We start from the raw sequence: 14,072 nt of genomic DNA, 5'->3' as shown, positions 1-14,072 counted from the left end.
TTAATAGCAGGGCTATCTAAATTCCCTATGTCTTGGATACCTGGTTTGAGTCTGGGATATGAGTTTGAGGATTTTCCCATTACTCTATAATTGTGAGTGCTTTGGTTGTACGGTCAGGGGTTCTCCTCTAGAGATCAGCTCCTACTTACATCACTTTCTGGAGACAACAGGAAGCAGAGGGCAGCTTTTCACAAAGAATCTCCAGTGCAGAGCTGTTGAGGAAGCTTTCGTGAATGTCTAGAAAGACCAGTTTCTCATTTGAATTAAATGTGTCACAAAAGTCTGTCCAGAAAGTTAGCATGCGTTGTTCATCCGGGGACCTACAAAAAACAAAGAGGCCAATTTTTATTTCTCCGTATATTCATGTGTGCTTGCATGCTCCCGTGAATCTTCTAGCACCTTCTACCTTTTTTACTTGAGGCAGAATCTCTCGCTGGTTTGCAATTGCACCAAGGAGGCAAGGCCATCAGACATTTAAGCTTCCAGGGACCTGCATGTCTCCACCTTCCATCTTTCTGTTATGGAGGTTATAGGCATTCATGACCTTGTGTTTTTGTGTGGGTTCTGAGGACCTAAAGTCAGGTCTTTGCACTTGCCTCACTGTAAGTGATCTAAGGACTGAGCTTTAAGGACTAAGCCATCTTCATAGTTTCCAAAAAAGCTTTTGAAATTTGTCTATTGTATCAGCATCCAGATGGGTTGTTGCTTCGACATTTCCCTGTATACTTTGTTCTTTCTGGTTTACCTCGACTCACCTGCCTGCTTTATTCTGATCCACTTATGTTTTCAGGCAATATATTCTATTATCTGCAGTCCTTTTTTTCTCTTAAAGGAATCTTCCCATATCATGGCCTTTGGTCTACTTTGATTCTGTGTTGCTGTGATTAAATATCATAACCAAAAGCAACTTGTGGAGTTAAAGGTTTTATTTTGCCTTTTTCTTCCTGATCAAAATTCATGACTGAGGAACTGAAGTACAGGCCATGGAGGAATGCTGATTACTGGCTTGCTCAATCTATCTTCTAATATGCCCCCCTCCAGGAACACCAGCCTAAGAATAAAACCACCCACAGTAGGCTGGTCCCTCCCATATCAATATCAATCAAAAAAATATCCCACAGACTTGCTTACAAGCCAGTTTCTCAACTGATGCTTTCTTCTCTCAGATGACTCTAGTTTTACATTTATATCACAGAAAATTAATCAGTACAGCCTTGAGTAATTTCATAACCTAACCTTCCATATATATATATAAACATTAAAATCTAGAATCTGTTTGAGAGAGAACACGGTATTTAGCTCTGAATCTGTCTTCTTTGGTTAGTAATTTCCAATGTTATTCGTGTTCCTGGAACTGTTATGATTTCATTTTTCTTTACAGAACAATAATATTTAGTCATTTGCAACAACACAAAGGACATTGTATAAAGCAAAGTAAGCTAAACCAGATGGACAATTAGTTAACATTCTCTCATAAACAGCAATTTTAAAAAGACAAATATTCTTATTGAAACTGCTTGAGGTTGAGAAAAGTACAAAGCTGGGGCATGCTAGGGGAGGACTATGAATTTGAAAATTTATGATTTATGTGTGTGAGCTTTTGCCTGCATGAATGCCTGCATACATGTGGGCAAGAAGTGGGTACTCTAGTCCCTGAAGCTGGACTTTCAGACAGTTGTAAATCACCATGAAGGTTCTGGGAATTGAAACTAGTTCCTCTGGCTGACCAGCAAGTGCTCGTATTGCTGAGCTGTCTCTCCAGGCCCTCAAAATACATTTAATTTTCATTTTAATAATGGCTAATGATGTTGGACATTTAGGAAAAGTAGAGAAGCATCTATAAGTGGGTAAAACAAAAAAATGCTTTAAGGATTATTTAGAGAATAGTGTTCAGAGACCTGATGCTTTAGCTCAATGGTAGTATGCATGTGGAATATTCATTAGGAGTTGTGTTTGATCTCACTGGTGAATATGGCAAATAGTTTTTATATTTGAAAGTAATACAGAGTAAGGCCTTCAAGTGGAACATAGTTAATAAAATCTCATTTTACAAAGCAAAAAAGGCTTTAACAGAGCACATAGAATGTGAGGACAGGCAAGATGATTCACTGGGGAAAGGTGCTTGCTGCCCAGCCTGATGAATCCGATGTCTAGGATACATGAGACTCAAGGAGAAAACTGGTTTTCATAAGCTATCCTCTGACTTTTGCACACACATACTTAATAAACAAGTGTAATAAAAACATATGTGATGTAAAAGTGGAATGAGGAGACCCATGAATAACAGGGTTTCAGCAGAAAGGTGGGCAGAGAGAGGAAGGATACAGTCAGGAGCATCCACTCTGTATGCAAATGCTGTAGGGAAAGCAATCAAACAAATGCTAACCAGAGGAGAGGAGACCATAGGACCTAAGATGCTTGACTCTCAGGCTGGCGTCCTTAATTATATCATCATTTTCACTTTTATTATTAATTAGGAAGGAAGTTGAACAGGTACAAAATGTCCTACCCTGACCTATAGAGAATGAGAGACTTCAGCCTCTTATTAAATATACAAGGGATGAGTTGGAGGATAGAAGTACTATTAAGAAGTATGCAAGGAAGTAGGGTTCTTACCTTTGATGCTTAGCTGTGGACTCTAGTGCAGCAACATTCTCTGGAAAGACCGCCTTTTCTACTTTCAGGGACATTGTCTTCAGGTTCTGAGAGTTCTTGAGGCTGAATGAAGCATGAATGAGGTCAGTGCTGGTTTTCAAATGCAAGGAGATGTCCTCAAAGAGGATCATGGCTTCCTTCACAAACTCCTCCTCCTGAGATTCATAGAGACAGGACAAGATTTCTTGCATATTCATCAGTAATAGTAAGGGTTTAGTTTCCCCTGACTCACACTCCAGGAATTTTCTCTTGACCTCAGTTGATATTTGGCAGCCAAAAATGGTCTTCAACTCTTGAATATGAGTCTCATTCAGGAGGCCAAATACAAATGGCAGCAGTCCAGACAGGTCAGGGTTTTTTAATCTTGCTTCCCTCGAAAGCATGTTCTGTATACTATATTTAGAGACATTCTTGCTTTCCTGTCCAAGCTCCTGAACAAATATTATTGCAGCCAGGAGCTGCTGGATACTGAGGCAGATGAAAGAGAGACAGTGTGTACTGGAACTGTCCTTAAAGAGGATGTGCCTGCACACTATGGGATGCAAATTGTTTAGGTTCATTTTTAATTTCAAGAAGTCTTCTTCACAGAGTATGGGCACCTGTTCTGAGAGACTTTTGGCAGCCAGGATACATATTTTCTTGAATAAGATTTGTAATTCCTTATTGAGATGGCCCTCACAGGTTTCTGGTGAGAAGACTTCGCAGAGGAAGTTAAGGAACATAGAGGTGTAGGTCTGACATGTCAGAGCCAGGTCTTCCCCCTTCTTCATCCTTAACTCCAGACAGAGGCAGAATATCCCACATGCAGTAGGAAGTGAGGCCATTTGGTAGAGATCAGCATTGCATTTCACTTCCTTGAGAGCTCTCAGTGCCTTTCCCTCACCTTTATCGTCCTCCTCAACCTCCTCATCTTCAAAGTATTTCTGAAAGTACTCCTGCTTTTCTTGCTCCAAGAAGCCTAGAGTTTCTACTAGTAGTGGCTGATCCATCATGACAAAGATTTGGTGCAAAGACTGTGTCCTTGTGGTTACTAGCAGGGTGGCATGAGGTGCCATCTTCCTCTTCAGCAAACTGCCCAGTAAGACCTCTACAGGCTTCACTGTGTTCCAGTCACCACAGAGGTCACGGATCAAAGCTCCTGCTGGGAATGCCAGTTCATCAAAACCATCCACCACAAATAAGAATTCCTTTCCCAGGACTAGATCTCGCATCACACAGTCCCTCCAGGAGGGATTGTCCATGGAGAGGAGGTGAGCAAAAGTGCAAGGTTTAGTATTATTTACTTCCCTGCAGCTGATGTAGAAGGCACATGAGAAAATCTGGGCCTGCTTACTCTCTGACCATTCTAACATTAGCTGCTTTGCCATTGTGGTTTTCCCAGAGCCTGGAGGGCCATGCAGCACAATTGCATGAGCAAATGGGGTTTTTATCTTTGGGTTACACAATGCCAGGAGTGTCCTGTAGCTCTCGGTAGTCACATAGATTTCTTTATTGCATTTAGGCCAGAAGTTCTTCTTCCATTTAGCTGTGTATCTAATCTTCCATTCCTCTTTTTGCTTGTCCTCTTGACCACCAATGAGGGGGGAGGATAGACAGAACATAGTTGGTTATTGTGAAAAATTATCTTGTATAAAGTAGAAAAGGGAAACGAAGAACACAGCTCTTTAAGAGCAACTTCAATCCAAGTTTATTTCAGCAAGATATGATGGGGACATCATATATTTTGATGCAAATGTTTTTTTTTTTTTTAAAGAGTCCCATTAAAAAACGTTTAGAAAGCTTTCAGTGTGGGCCTATGAGTGTGTGCAGATATGGACATATGAGTGCAGTGCCCATAGATGCCAGAGGAGGGCATTAGATTCCCTGGAGTGGAATTAACAAGTGGTTGAGAGTGGCCTGATAGGGACTTCTTGGATCCAAACTCAGCTCTTTTGCAAGAACAGCATGCTTTTCTTACTGCTGAATCATCTCACTAGCTCCTTTTTATTTTAGCCCAAGGTAACGAAAATTAGGGAAAATTGCTTTCTACTATGGAAAAGTAACTTCTTTGTTTAGAATGCTTAAATTCTCTTGTTATTCTATTCAAATTTTCATAGAGGATCTGGGAAGGATCTGGGAGCAGGTTGGGTAAGGATGGTGAATAGGATCAAAATGAAGTCTATGAAATTCTCAAAGGAATAATGAAATTATTAAAAATTGTTATTAGAGATAGACAATACAAAACTCTGAAACTGTTAGAGAAGAGTTCAAGATGTGGATTTAGATAAGTACTTTGAGTGTGAGGCTAGCCAAGCCTATAGAGTGAGTTTCAGGTCAGCCAAGGCTACACAGAGGAACCCTGTCGAAAGAGAGAGAGAGAGAGAGAGAGAGAGAGAGAGAGAGAGAGAGAGAGAGAGAGAGAGAGAGAGAGAGAGAGAGAGAGAGAGAATATCAATGAAATGAGAAAAAATAAACAACAACAACAAAACCACGATAGACAATCCTTATCCAAACTAACTAAAAGGCAGAGAGAGAATATCTAAATCATCAAAGTCAGAAATGACAGGGAGGACATAACAGACACTGGGAAAATCCAAAGAATCATCAGGGCTTCCTTTAAAAATCTGTATGATACAAAATTGGAAAATCTAAAAGAAAATGACAGATACCATTTACCAAAATTAAATCAAGATCAAATAAACAATTTAAATAGACCTATAGCCCTAAGGAAGTACAAGTAGTTATTCATGTCTCTAAACTACACCTTCTTCTCAGAGGTGAAGGGGAAGAAGGGACAGACACTTTGAACCTGACAGAATTGAAAATAGAGAAGAGCCTTGAGGGTATTGGCATAGGAGACGACTAGATAACTGATAGCACAGACACATTCTTTTCACCAACCCCACATAAGACAGAGAGCTAATATACAAAGTATATAAATAACTCAAGAAACTAAACAGCAACAAACCAAATAATTCGATTTAAATAGAGTACAGAGCTAAACAGAGAATTCTCAATAGAGGAATCTCCAGTGGCCAAGAAACACTTAAACCAATGTTCACCATCATTAGCAACCAGAGAAATGCAAATCAAAATTACTTTGAGATCCCATTTTACACCTGTCAGAATGGCTAAGATCAATAAAACACAATAGCTTATGTTGGTGAGGATGTGGAGCAAGGGAAGCACTCCACTATTACTGGTGGGAGTACAAACTTGTTGAACCAATATGGAGATCAATGTGATAGTTACTCATAAAATTTGGAGTACTTCTACTTCAAGACCCAGTTATATCACTCCTGGGCTTATACCCACCCAGAGGTCACTCCATCTTACTACAAGGTACTTACTCAACTATGTTCATTGTAGCTTTATTCCTAACAGCCAGAAACCAGAAACAACCTACATGTTTCTTAACCAAAGAACTTAAATAAAGAAAATGAATTATATTTATACATGGTGTGTTGCTAAGATAAAAAATAACATCCCTGGCCCAGACAGATAAACACGATATGTCATCACTTATAAGTGAATATTGGACTTGCAAACTTTATATGCCCCAATATAGGGGAATGCCAGGGCCAAAAGAATGGGAATGGGTGGGTAGGGAAGTGGCGGGCGCTATGGGGGACTTTTGGGATAGCATTGGAAATGTAATTGAGGAAAATATGTAATAAAAATATTAAAAATTAAAAAAAAATAAGTGAATATTAGCTGTCAAAGAAGATCATACTACAATCTACAGTCCGAGAGAGACTAAGTATTAACAAGGAGGGCTCTAAAGAAGACACAGATCTTTCTGGGAAGGGGAAATAGATTTTTCAAGTGTCCTGTCAGTGGGTGGGTGGGGATGGGAAGGAATCAGATCAAGGAGGGAGGGGCAGAGGGTAAAGAGTCCTGGGAGAAGATTGACTGGAATAAGGGGGCATTTAGGAGGCTGTGTGGAAACCTATTGCAGCAGAAACTCCCTGGAATCTAAGAGTATTACAATAGTGAGGTCTCCTAGTAATAGAGGATACAGAGCCTGAACTGGCCATCTTTGGTAACTTGGGAGGGCTCCCAGTTGTGGGACCAACACCAACTCAACCACAAAACCTCCAACCCACACCTGTTCTACCAGCAAGATGTGCTGAGGCAATGGTGGCTCAGAGATTGTGGGAATGGCCAATCATTGGTCTAATATGAGGGCCAAGCCATGAGAAGGAGCCCATGACTGACACTGCCTGGATGGTCAGGAATTGGAAGCTGAATGGCTCAGAGACCTAGGAAAAGACTATGTGGATTGCTGTCTATATGCAGGTGAGGACTGGTACAAGATAAGGTGAAAGCCTGTGATTGGGCAGTGGAAAAGGAAGGTGGGCTGAGAATTTTAGAGATGAGTACAGAGAGTAGAGGGAGAGAAGGAGGAAAGGAGAGAAAGAGACAAGATGGAACCTATAGGAGAGGAAGAGGAACCACACAGTTCTGGGAGCCATAAGTATTGGGGATTTCTTAAGTAGATGATTAAATTATAAGTAGGGTGTGCTTTCCCTATCTAGGTGTGTAGCCTGTGTTTATATTAACTGAGTTTTGAGTTCATTGTGTGGGCATTTTGTGGGTTGAGAATTTACTAGTATAAATCTGACTGATAAATTACAAGTCTCTAGAGTTTTGATTTTACCAGGGCTGGAAATGTGAGCAGAATCCACAGCAAGAGAACCATGAGATGGGCAACCATGGAAAACCCTGAGGAGATTGAAGTAGAAAGGCATTGCATAGGGTTAGCCATGGAGGCAGCAAGGTTGCTGGGGACAGTGAGTAGCTAGTGATAATGCATGATGGTGCCTTTTTAAAATATTTCCTGTAACAAGACTAAAAACGACTGACGAACCCCTCCTCCTCACAAAAAATGTTTAATAAAATTATTCCCAAACTCATACATTAGTGCACAGCCCAGTTGACATCAGAGAGGCTTCCTCTGGCAGTTAATGTGAATGGATGCAGAGACCCACAACCAAAGGCAGAGCTTTGGGAACCCTATGGAATAGGAGAAGGAGGATTGTAGGAGCCTGGGATGAAGAATACCTGGAAAACATGGACCACAGAATCAGCTAAGTAGGCCTCATAGGAGCTCACAGATACTGAAGCAACAATCCCGGAGCCTGCAGGGGTCTGTACTAGGTTCTCTGCCTACATGCTGTGGTTGTTTAGATAGGGCTGTTTGTGGGATTTGAAGGGAAGGAAAACTAGAGAGGAACTGGGCTAAGCATAGGGAGGGAATGCTGCAGTTGGGAATGTGTGGTATGAGAGAATAAAAATATAAAAATGAATAATTGTTTATTTTGAACTGGGAATCTTAAAAATAATAAAAAAAGATTAGGAACTAGAGAGGGGAGGGGAAAATGGAGGAGTTCGAAGTGGAGAGGGATGGATGGGCTGGTGTAATGTAGGAACAATGCTCATTCTGACATTATCAAAATAAAATGGTAGAAGCAGCAGGAGACAAATTGTAGTTTTCAGAAGAAGTGTGGAAGGAGGACGTAGGCTTTGCTTAGCTTACAGTACCAGTGAATGTTGTAATACTAACCTGGCCTTTGAGCTCCTTGAACAAAATTCCATGGGGAGGGTAGTGTCCCTGAGGGTTCTCCTAAAAGAGAGACATCTTTCATTTGCCACTGTATGAGTCCATGATCTATGCATATTTGGGCATTCGCATGATTAAAATCACATACCACTCCACATGCACACTTCTGTACACATGGGCTTGTATGCATACAGACCCCTTTCTAGTTAGAAGGCATATACTGTATGAATAAAATGAATGGTATGATAAATTACCATTGCCATGGCACTATAAAACTGTATATTCTATACTTTAATTCTATTAGTAGTATGATAGGTTTACTTATGCCAGAACCATCCCTAACATGAGATACTCTGTGCACTGCTATGCTAAAATATCTTTGTCATCATATGATGGTACTTTTCACTCCTATCATCTCTTTTGGAAGCACCATCCTGACCAGAGTGTCACACAGCATGTGATGTTCTGTAGTATGAGGAAGAGAAATACATAAGGACATTCCTAAAAGCACTAGCAAGATTTCTGCAGGAAACTTCCTGGAGTCTGGGATGAATAAGCACAGAAATAGAGTAGTATCTCAAAGAAGGATTGGAAGCTAAACCTTGGATCATAAATGGATGAGTTATGGATCTGGAGAGAAGGCTAGATGGGTAGAACACTTGCTGACCAGGTGTGAGGGTCTCAGCTTGGATACTCAGAAGCTCACAGAAAGCTGGACACAGTAGTGAACATCTGTAACCCCAGTGCTCTTGTGAAATGGGAGGTGGAGAAAGGAGAATCCCTGGGAGTTAATGAATTACCTATCCTGTAGCACAGCAGTAAAGAACAAAAGAAGCCTACCTAGCACAAGGTGAAAGGAAAGAATGGACAAACACCTGCTGTTGTCCTTTTACCACCAGATGTGGCTTTGACATGCACAAGCCTGAAGTCACCTGCACACACACACACACACACACCTACATACACATATGAGCACATGAGTGTACATGTGTGCTCATGAATACACAAGCATGCACACACCAGCTCACAAAACACAATGAGCACTACTTATAACAGGTGCACACACAATATGCAGCACAATTGCAATACCCCACCACACACACACACACACACACACACACACACACACACACACACACACATGTTAAAGAGTAGAATCTAGAAAACTTTTGGAAAAATATCCAGGAGGTAATTGGTTACAAGCATCTGGAATTCAGGGAGGATTCCCCCGTGAAAGCTTTCAACAGCAAGATTTCAGGAGAGAACTAGATAACTGCCTAACTAGAAACCAGGTTGACTTTTACCAGGGAACAGCACATATAATTGCACATATGCTGAGACAATGGCCAGCCAGCCAGCAAGTCTAAACATTAGGATCTCTGAAATGGGGGAATGGAAATAATGGAAAGTTTATAAGGAGGTGAGGAGGTAAGTTAATGGGTAAGAACTCTTGTGCAAGCATAAAGAACAGACTTCAAACCTCCAGCATCCATGTAAAAACCTGGCCTTAGCCATGAACACTTGTAATTCCAGTATAGTGGGAGGCAGAGACAAGAGGGCTAGAGCAGCTTGCTAGTTCATAGGTGCCTAGCTCCAAGCTATCTCAAGGGAATAAAGCAGAGAGTGCCCTGTATCCTCCTCAGGCTTCCAGGTGCATGGGTATACACACATACAACCACAGATGAGAATGCTTATCTGTGAACACACACAAGTAAAATATAATTAAACAATAAAAACTAAATTTATAAATAATAAAAACTAAAATTATACTAAGTAAAAGGAGTCAGGCAGAGAGAGGCAGGCACCATATGATCTCAGATGTGAAATCTTAAAGAGCCAAACTCAAATCAAGCATACATACATTCTTGGATGTCCAGAACTTAATGAGATAGAAGTAGGAGGGTTCCAAGTTTGAGGTACTTACTGGCCTATACAAGAAGACTTTTAAAACAGAACAGACTTATTTATCTTATGAATAAGTTCTTGGGTTCAAATGTGGGTGGTGATGTATGGCTTCATGTGGATCTAACCATCACACGGGTAGTTGTTTATTAAATCATTGAGTCCCTTGAATAAACTCAAACTTTCTCAACTGAATATTTAACAAATTTATTGTCTGGTGATTGTTTACTCAGAATGTCTAGTTAACCATTTACCTTGTAGCAGGTACAATTCCTTAAAACCTTGTAAAATTCAAGATCTGAGAGACTGTCAACTGATATCATAAGATCCACTAACACATTTCCTTAAAGCAGTTGGATGGTCTAGGCTTAGGCAGGAATGGTCATGGCACCTTTGAAATTATCTTTTAGTTGACTGCTGCTTAGAGCCCAAGTAATATTTTATAGTACACCAGCAGTGTCAAGAAGAAAACACTGGGAAAAAATGATACCCTAAATCCTTGTGATAGCTAATATTGTCAACTCAACACAGAGGAGATAACTTTCCAGGTCCATGTTGAGGGACTGTCCTTGAGGGATTGTCTTGATTCTGGTTAATTGATATGGAAAGGTCCCATCGTAATTGTGGCATGATGCTTCCTTGCGCAGGGGATTCTGGACTGCATAAAATGGAAAGAATAAGCTGAGCCCTGGCATGCATATGTTAACTCATCACTCCTCAGTCTCTTTCTTTTACCTTTGGATTTCATTTATGTGTATGTCTGTGTATTTGCGTGAGCGTCTTTCACATGTGTTCATATGCCCCAGGAGTTCAGAAGAGGACATAGGACTCTTGGGAGCTTGAATTACAGGAAGTTGTGAGTTGCTGGGGGAAACCCAACTCAGGTCCTCTGGAAGAGCAGCAAATTCTCTTAAGTGCTCAGCAATTGTCCTAGACTCTGGTGTCTGCTCTTGATTGTCAGTGCAATATGACCAGTTCCCTCAGGTTCCCGCCTTTATAACTTCTCTGTCACGATGGACTGTAACCTGGAGTTATGATCCCCAATGAATCCTTTTTCCCTTATGTTACCATTGTCAAGATATTTTGTCCTAGCCACAAGAAAAGAAACTAAGATGGCCAGGGTTAATTGTTGTCCCTTTGAAGGACCAGACGGTAAATAGTTTCTGCTTTTCAACTCATATGCCTTGCACATTTCCACTTCTGTGGTAAAGCAGCCACAGCTATTAAAAGCAAATAGGCATCTGTATTCATACAAAATCTATTTGATGGCAAGGGCACAGAGGCACATGGCCATAATGTCAGCACTGGGTAGGCTGTGATGGAAGGATTTTGAGTTCAGAGTCAGCCTGAGCTATATGGTGAGAACCTGTCTCAATGAAGTAAAAAATTAAGAAGTTTCATATAAAAGCTTGTTACGGACACAGAAGTTCAAACTCCTCATGATTTTGAGAGTGGCAGTGCAACATTTCCCTTTTATTCTACCACTTAGGAATACAAAAATTGGGAGCACAAGATAGATGAGCAGGTAGACATTTGCTACCAAGTCTGATGACTGCAGCAGGATACAGTAGTGATATCATGGACAATGGGAGTTTAGAACTGAGATGAACAAGTTGTCCTCTGACCTCCATATATGTGCCATGCCATGTACATGTATGTCATCCACATAAATGCAAATAAAGTGAAAGTGTAAATATTCTAAAAAGGACTCTAAGCCTATGGACTTTAGAAGTACGGATGATGCCGTTCTATATTTGGCATTCAGGCTACTATAGCTTATTGATCTTTGGTCTAGGTCAAATTTTGTCAGTGAATGGTCATGAACAGCAGACTTATAAGTAAGTGTTGATACTAAATGACGGTTGATGGATGCTTAGCCTTAAATGGACACTCATTATCACTCCTTCCAAAGTTCAGGGAACATTGCAGAAGAGGGGATGGAAAAGAATGTAAGAGCCAGAGAGGAGGAGAATGCTGTGCTCCAGGCATAACAAGGCTGGTGTACACTTGAAGTCTTAGAATAAGTAGTTAACTGCATAAGATTGAGCCTGTCAATATACCATCCAGAGCGAGCAATGTTTCTTCATTGATATACCTACTGGTAAGGTGCCTATGTTCCTGCAAACAGACCCTCATCCATGCTCCTTTAAGTAATGCTAGTTAAACTTACCAGTTATGTGCCTAAACCTGCAGAGACTTGATGTGCCTGGGTTGTGGGATACCCAGGGGGTGGGTTACACTCTCAGCGGAGAAGGGGAGGGAGAATGGGGAGAGAGGGTCTTTGTGATGGTCGCAGTGAGTGGGATGTAAAAACAACAACGGAACCAAGATGTAACCCTGATAGGATACCCATGCTCCAGTAGACAGTTCTAAACCCCTACTCATACAGTAGGATGGCTCAAAGGGTTTTTAAAAAGGATTATATGAACTTCAGTGTGCACTTGCAGACTGGAGTCTAGCATGGCTGTCCTCTGAGAGGCTCCACCCAGCAGCTGACTCAGACAAATGTAGACACCCACAGCCAAATAGTAGATGGAGCTCAGAGACTCTTATGGGAGAATGAGAGGAAGGATTGTAGCCCCTAAGAGTATAGGAACTCCACAGCAAGACCAACAGAGTCAACTAACCCTTGGGACTCAAGAGACCAAACCACAAAACAAAGAGCATACATGGGCTGGACCTAGGCCCCCCTGCATATATGTAGCAGATGTGCAGCTTGGTCTTCATGTGAGTTCCAAACAACTGGCTCTGGGGCTATCCCAAAATCTGTTGCCTGTTGTGGGATATGTTGTTCTAGCTGGGCTGCCTTGTCTGGCTTCAGTGGGAAGGGAAGCTTCTAGCTTTGCAGAGACTTGGGAGTGCTAGGGTATGGAGATTTCCAGGAGGAGCCCCACCCACTCAGAAGAGAAGGGATAGGGAAGGGGGAATGATTGTGGGAAGGGGGTGGATTGGGGGAGGACAGTAGAATAAAAAGTCAGTGTGGAAAATGGAGAGTGTATAAATGGCAAGGCAGGGAATATGGGTGGATACAATAAAAATGCATTATACACATCAAGTTTTTAAATGAAAAGAACAAATAAGAAAAAGGAAAGCCAAGTTCCAGTCCACCTCTCTGGATAAGGAACAGCTTACTTCTCTCCCCCCTCATATGTACCTGCTGGCTCCTATTAGACAGTACCTTGCCGGAGCTTATCACTACTCAGGCCAGACCTTAGGGGCCATCTTTTCATATCCTTTGGTGTTTTAACACAGACTCATATATTTTAAAAAGGAATCCTAAGGCATTCACATCTCCCTTGAATAAAAATTATCCACAAGGAACTTACTTTGTTTACAAGAAACCTTTTCCTCAGGTACTTTTAATACTGCTTCTGAAACGGAAAAAAAAGGTAGATGAAATTTGCATGTTTACCCAGATGCATTCCAGCTGTCTTCACTCTGGCTCAACTCTTCTGTGGGTAACACCTTGCTTTCTGAATGTATGAAGCTTGCCCCACAGGAGGGAGCTCTTGTCTGGTTCTATGATCATAGATTCTAGAAAAGGGATGTGTATGGTGGTTTGAATGTGAATGGCCCCTGTATACTCAATGTATTGAATGTCTGGTTATTAGCTGATGGACTGTTTAGAAAGGATTAGGAGGTGTGGTCTATTTGTAGGATGTGTCACTGGGGGTGGGGTGGGTTTTGAGGTTTCAAAATTGGCATCAGGCCCAGTCTTGCTCTTTCTCTACTTCCATCTTGAAGATGAGCTATAAAGCTCTCAGTTTTCATGCTTAGATGAAGCCCTACACTAATATTTTATTATTTATCCCCAATCACACATCCTATATGCCAGTGTACCTTAAGTTTTTTAGGACATCTCCAAGAATAAGCATAAAACAAAGGGTCTCCATTGCAGGAGATTTCATCTCATTATAGACATCTGACCATGTCTACAGCCATTTGAAAGTTACAAGTTGAGGGAGGTAGTGTG

General features: G+C 41.2%; 1 protein-coding gene across 1 annotated transcript in view; it reads right to left on the bottom strand.

Annotated features, from left to right (window-relative positions):
- The window catches only part of LOC147003733 (NACHT, LRR and PYD domains-containing protein 2-like), a 41,400-nt gene that overhangs the window by 25,707 nt on the left and 1,621 nt on the right, over positions 1–14,072 (bottom strand). Inside the window, exons 2-5 of the mRNA XM_085841083.1 lie at positions 13,426–13,470; positions 8,201–8,260; positions 2,617–4,219; positions 150–320 (exon numbers count right to left, since the gene is read on the bottom strand). Of these exons, the coding sequence (XP_085697209.1) occupies positions 150–320; positions 2,617–4,219; positions 8,201–8,260; positions 13,426–13,470 (1,879 nt within the window). The remainder of the gene's footprint in view (positions 1–149; positions 321–2,616; positions 4,220–8,200; positions 8,261–13,425; positions 13,471–14,072) is intronic.

This window comes from Mus caroli, unplaced genomic scaffold (assembly GCF_978045245.1).
Source record: "Mus caroli unplaced genomic scaffold, Mus_caroli_1 scaffold_8, whole genome shotgun sequence".
Taxonomy (NCBI): domain Eukaryota; kingdom Metazoa; phylum Chordata; class Mammalia; order Rodentia; family Muridae; genus Mus; species Mus caroli.
Note: the sequence above shows the minus strand (reverse complement) of the source record. Positions and strands in the feature narration are given on the sequence as shown.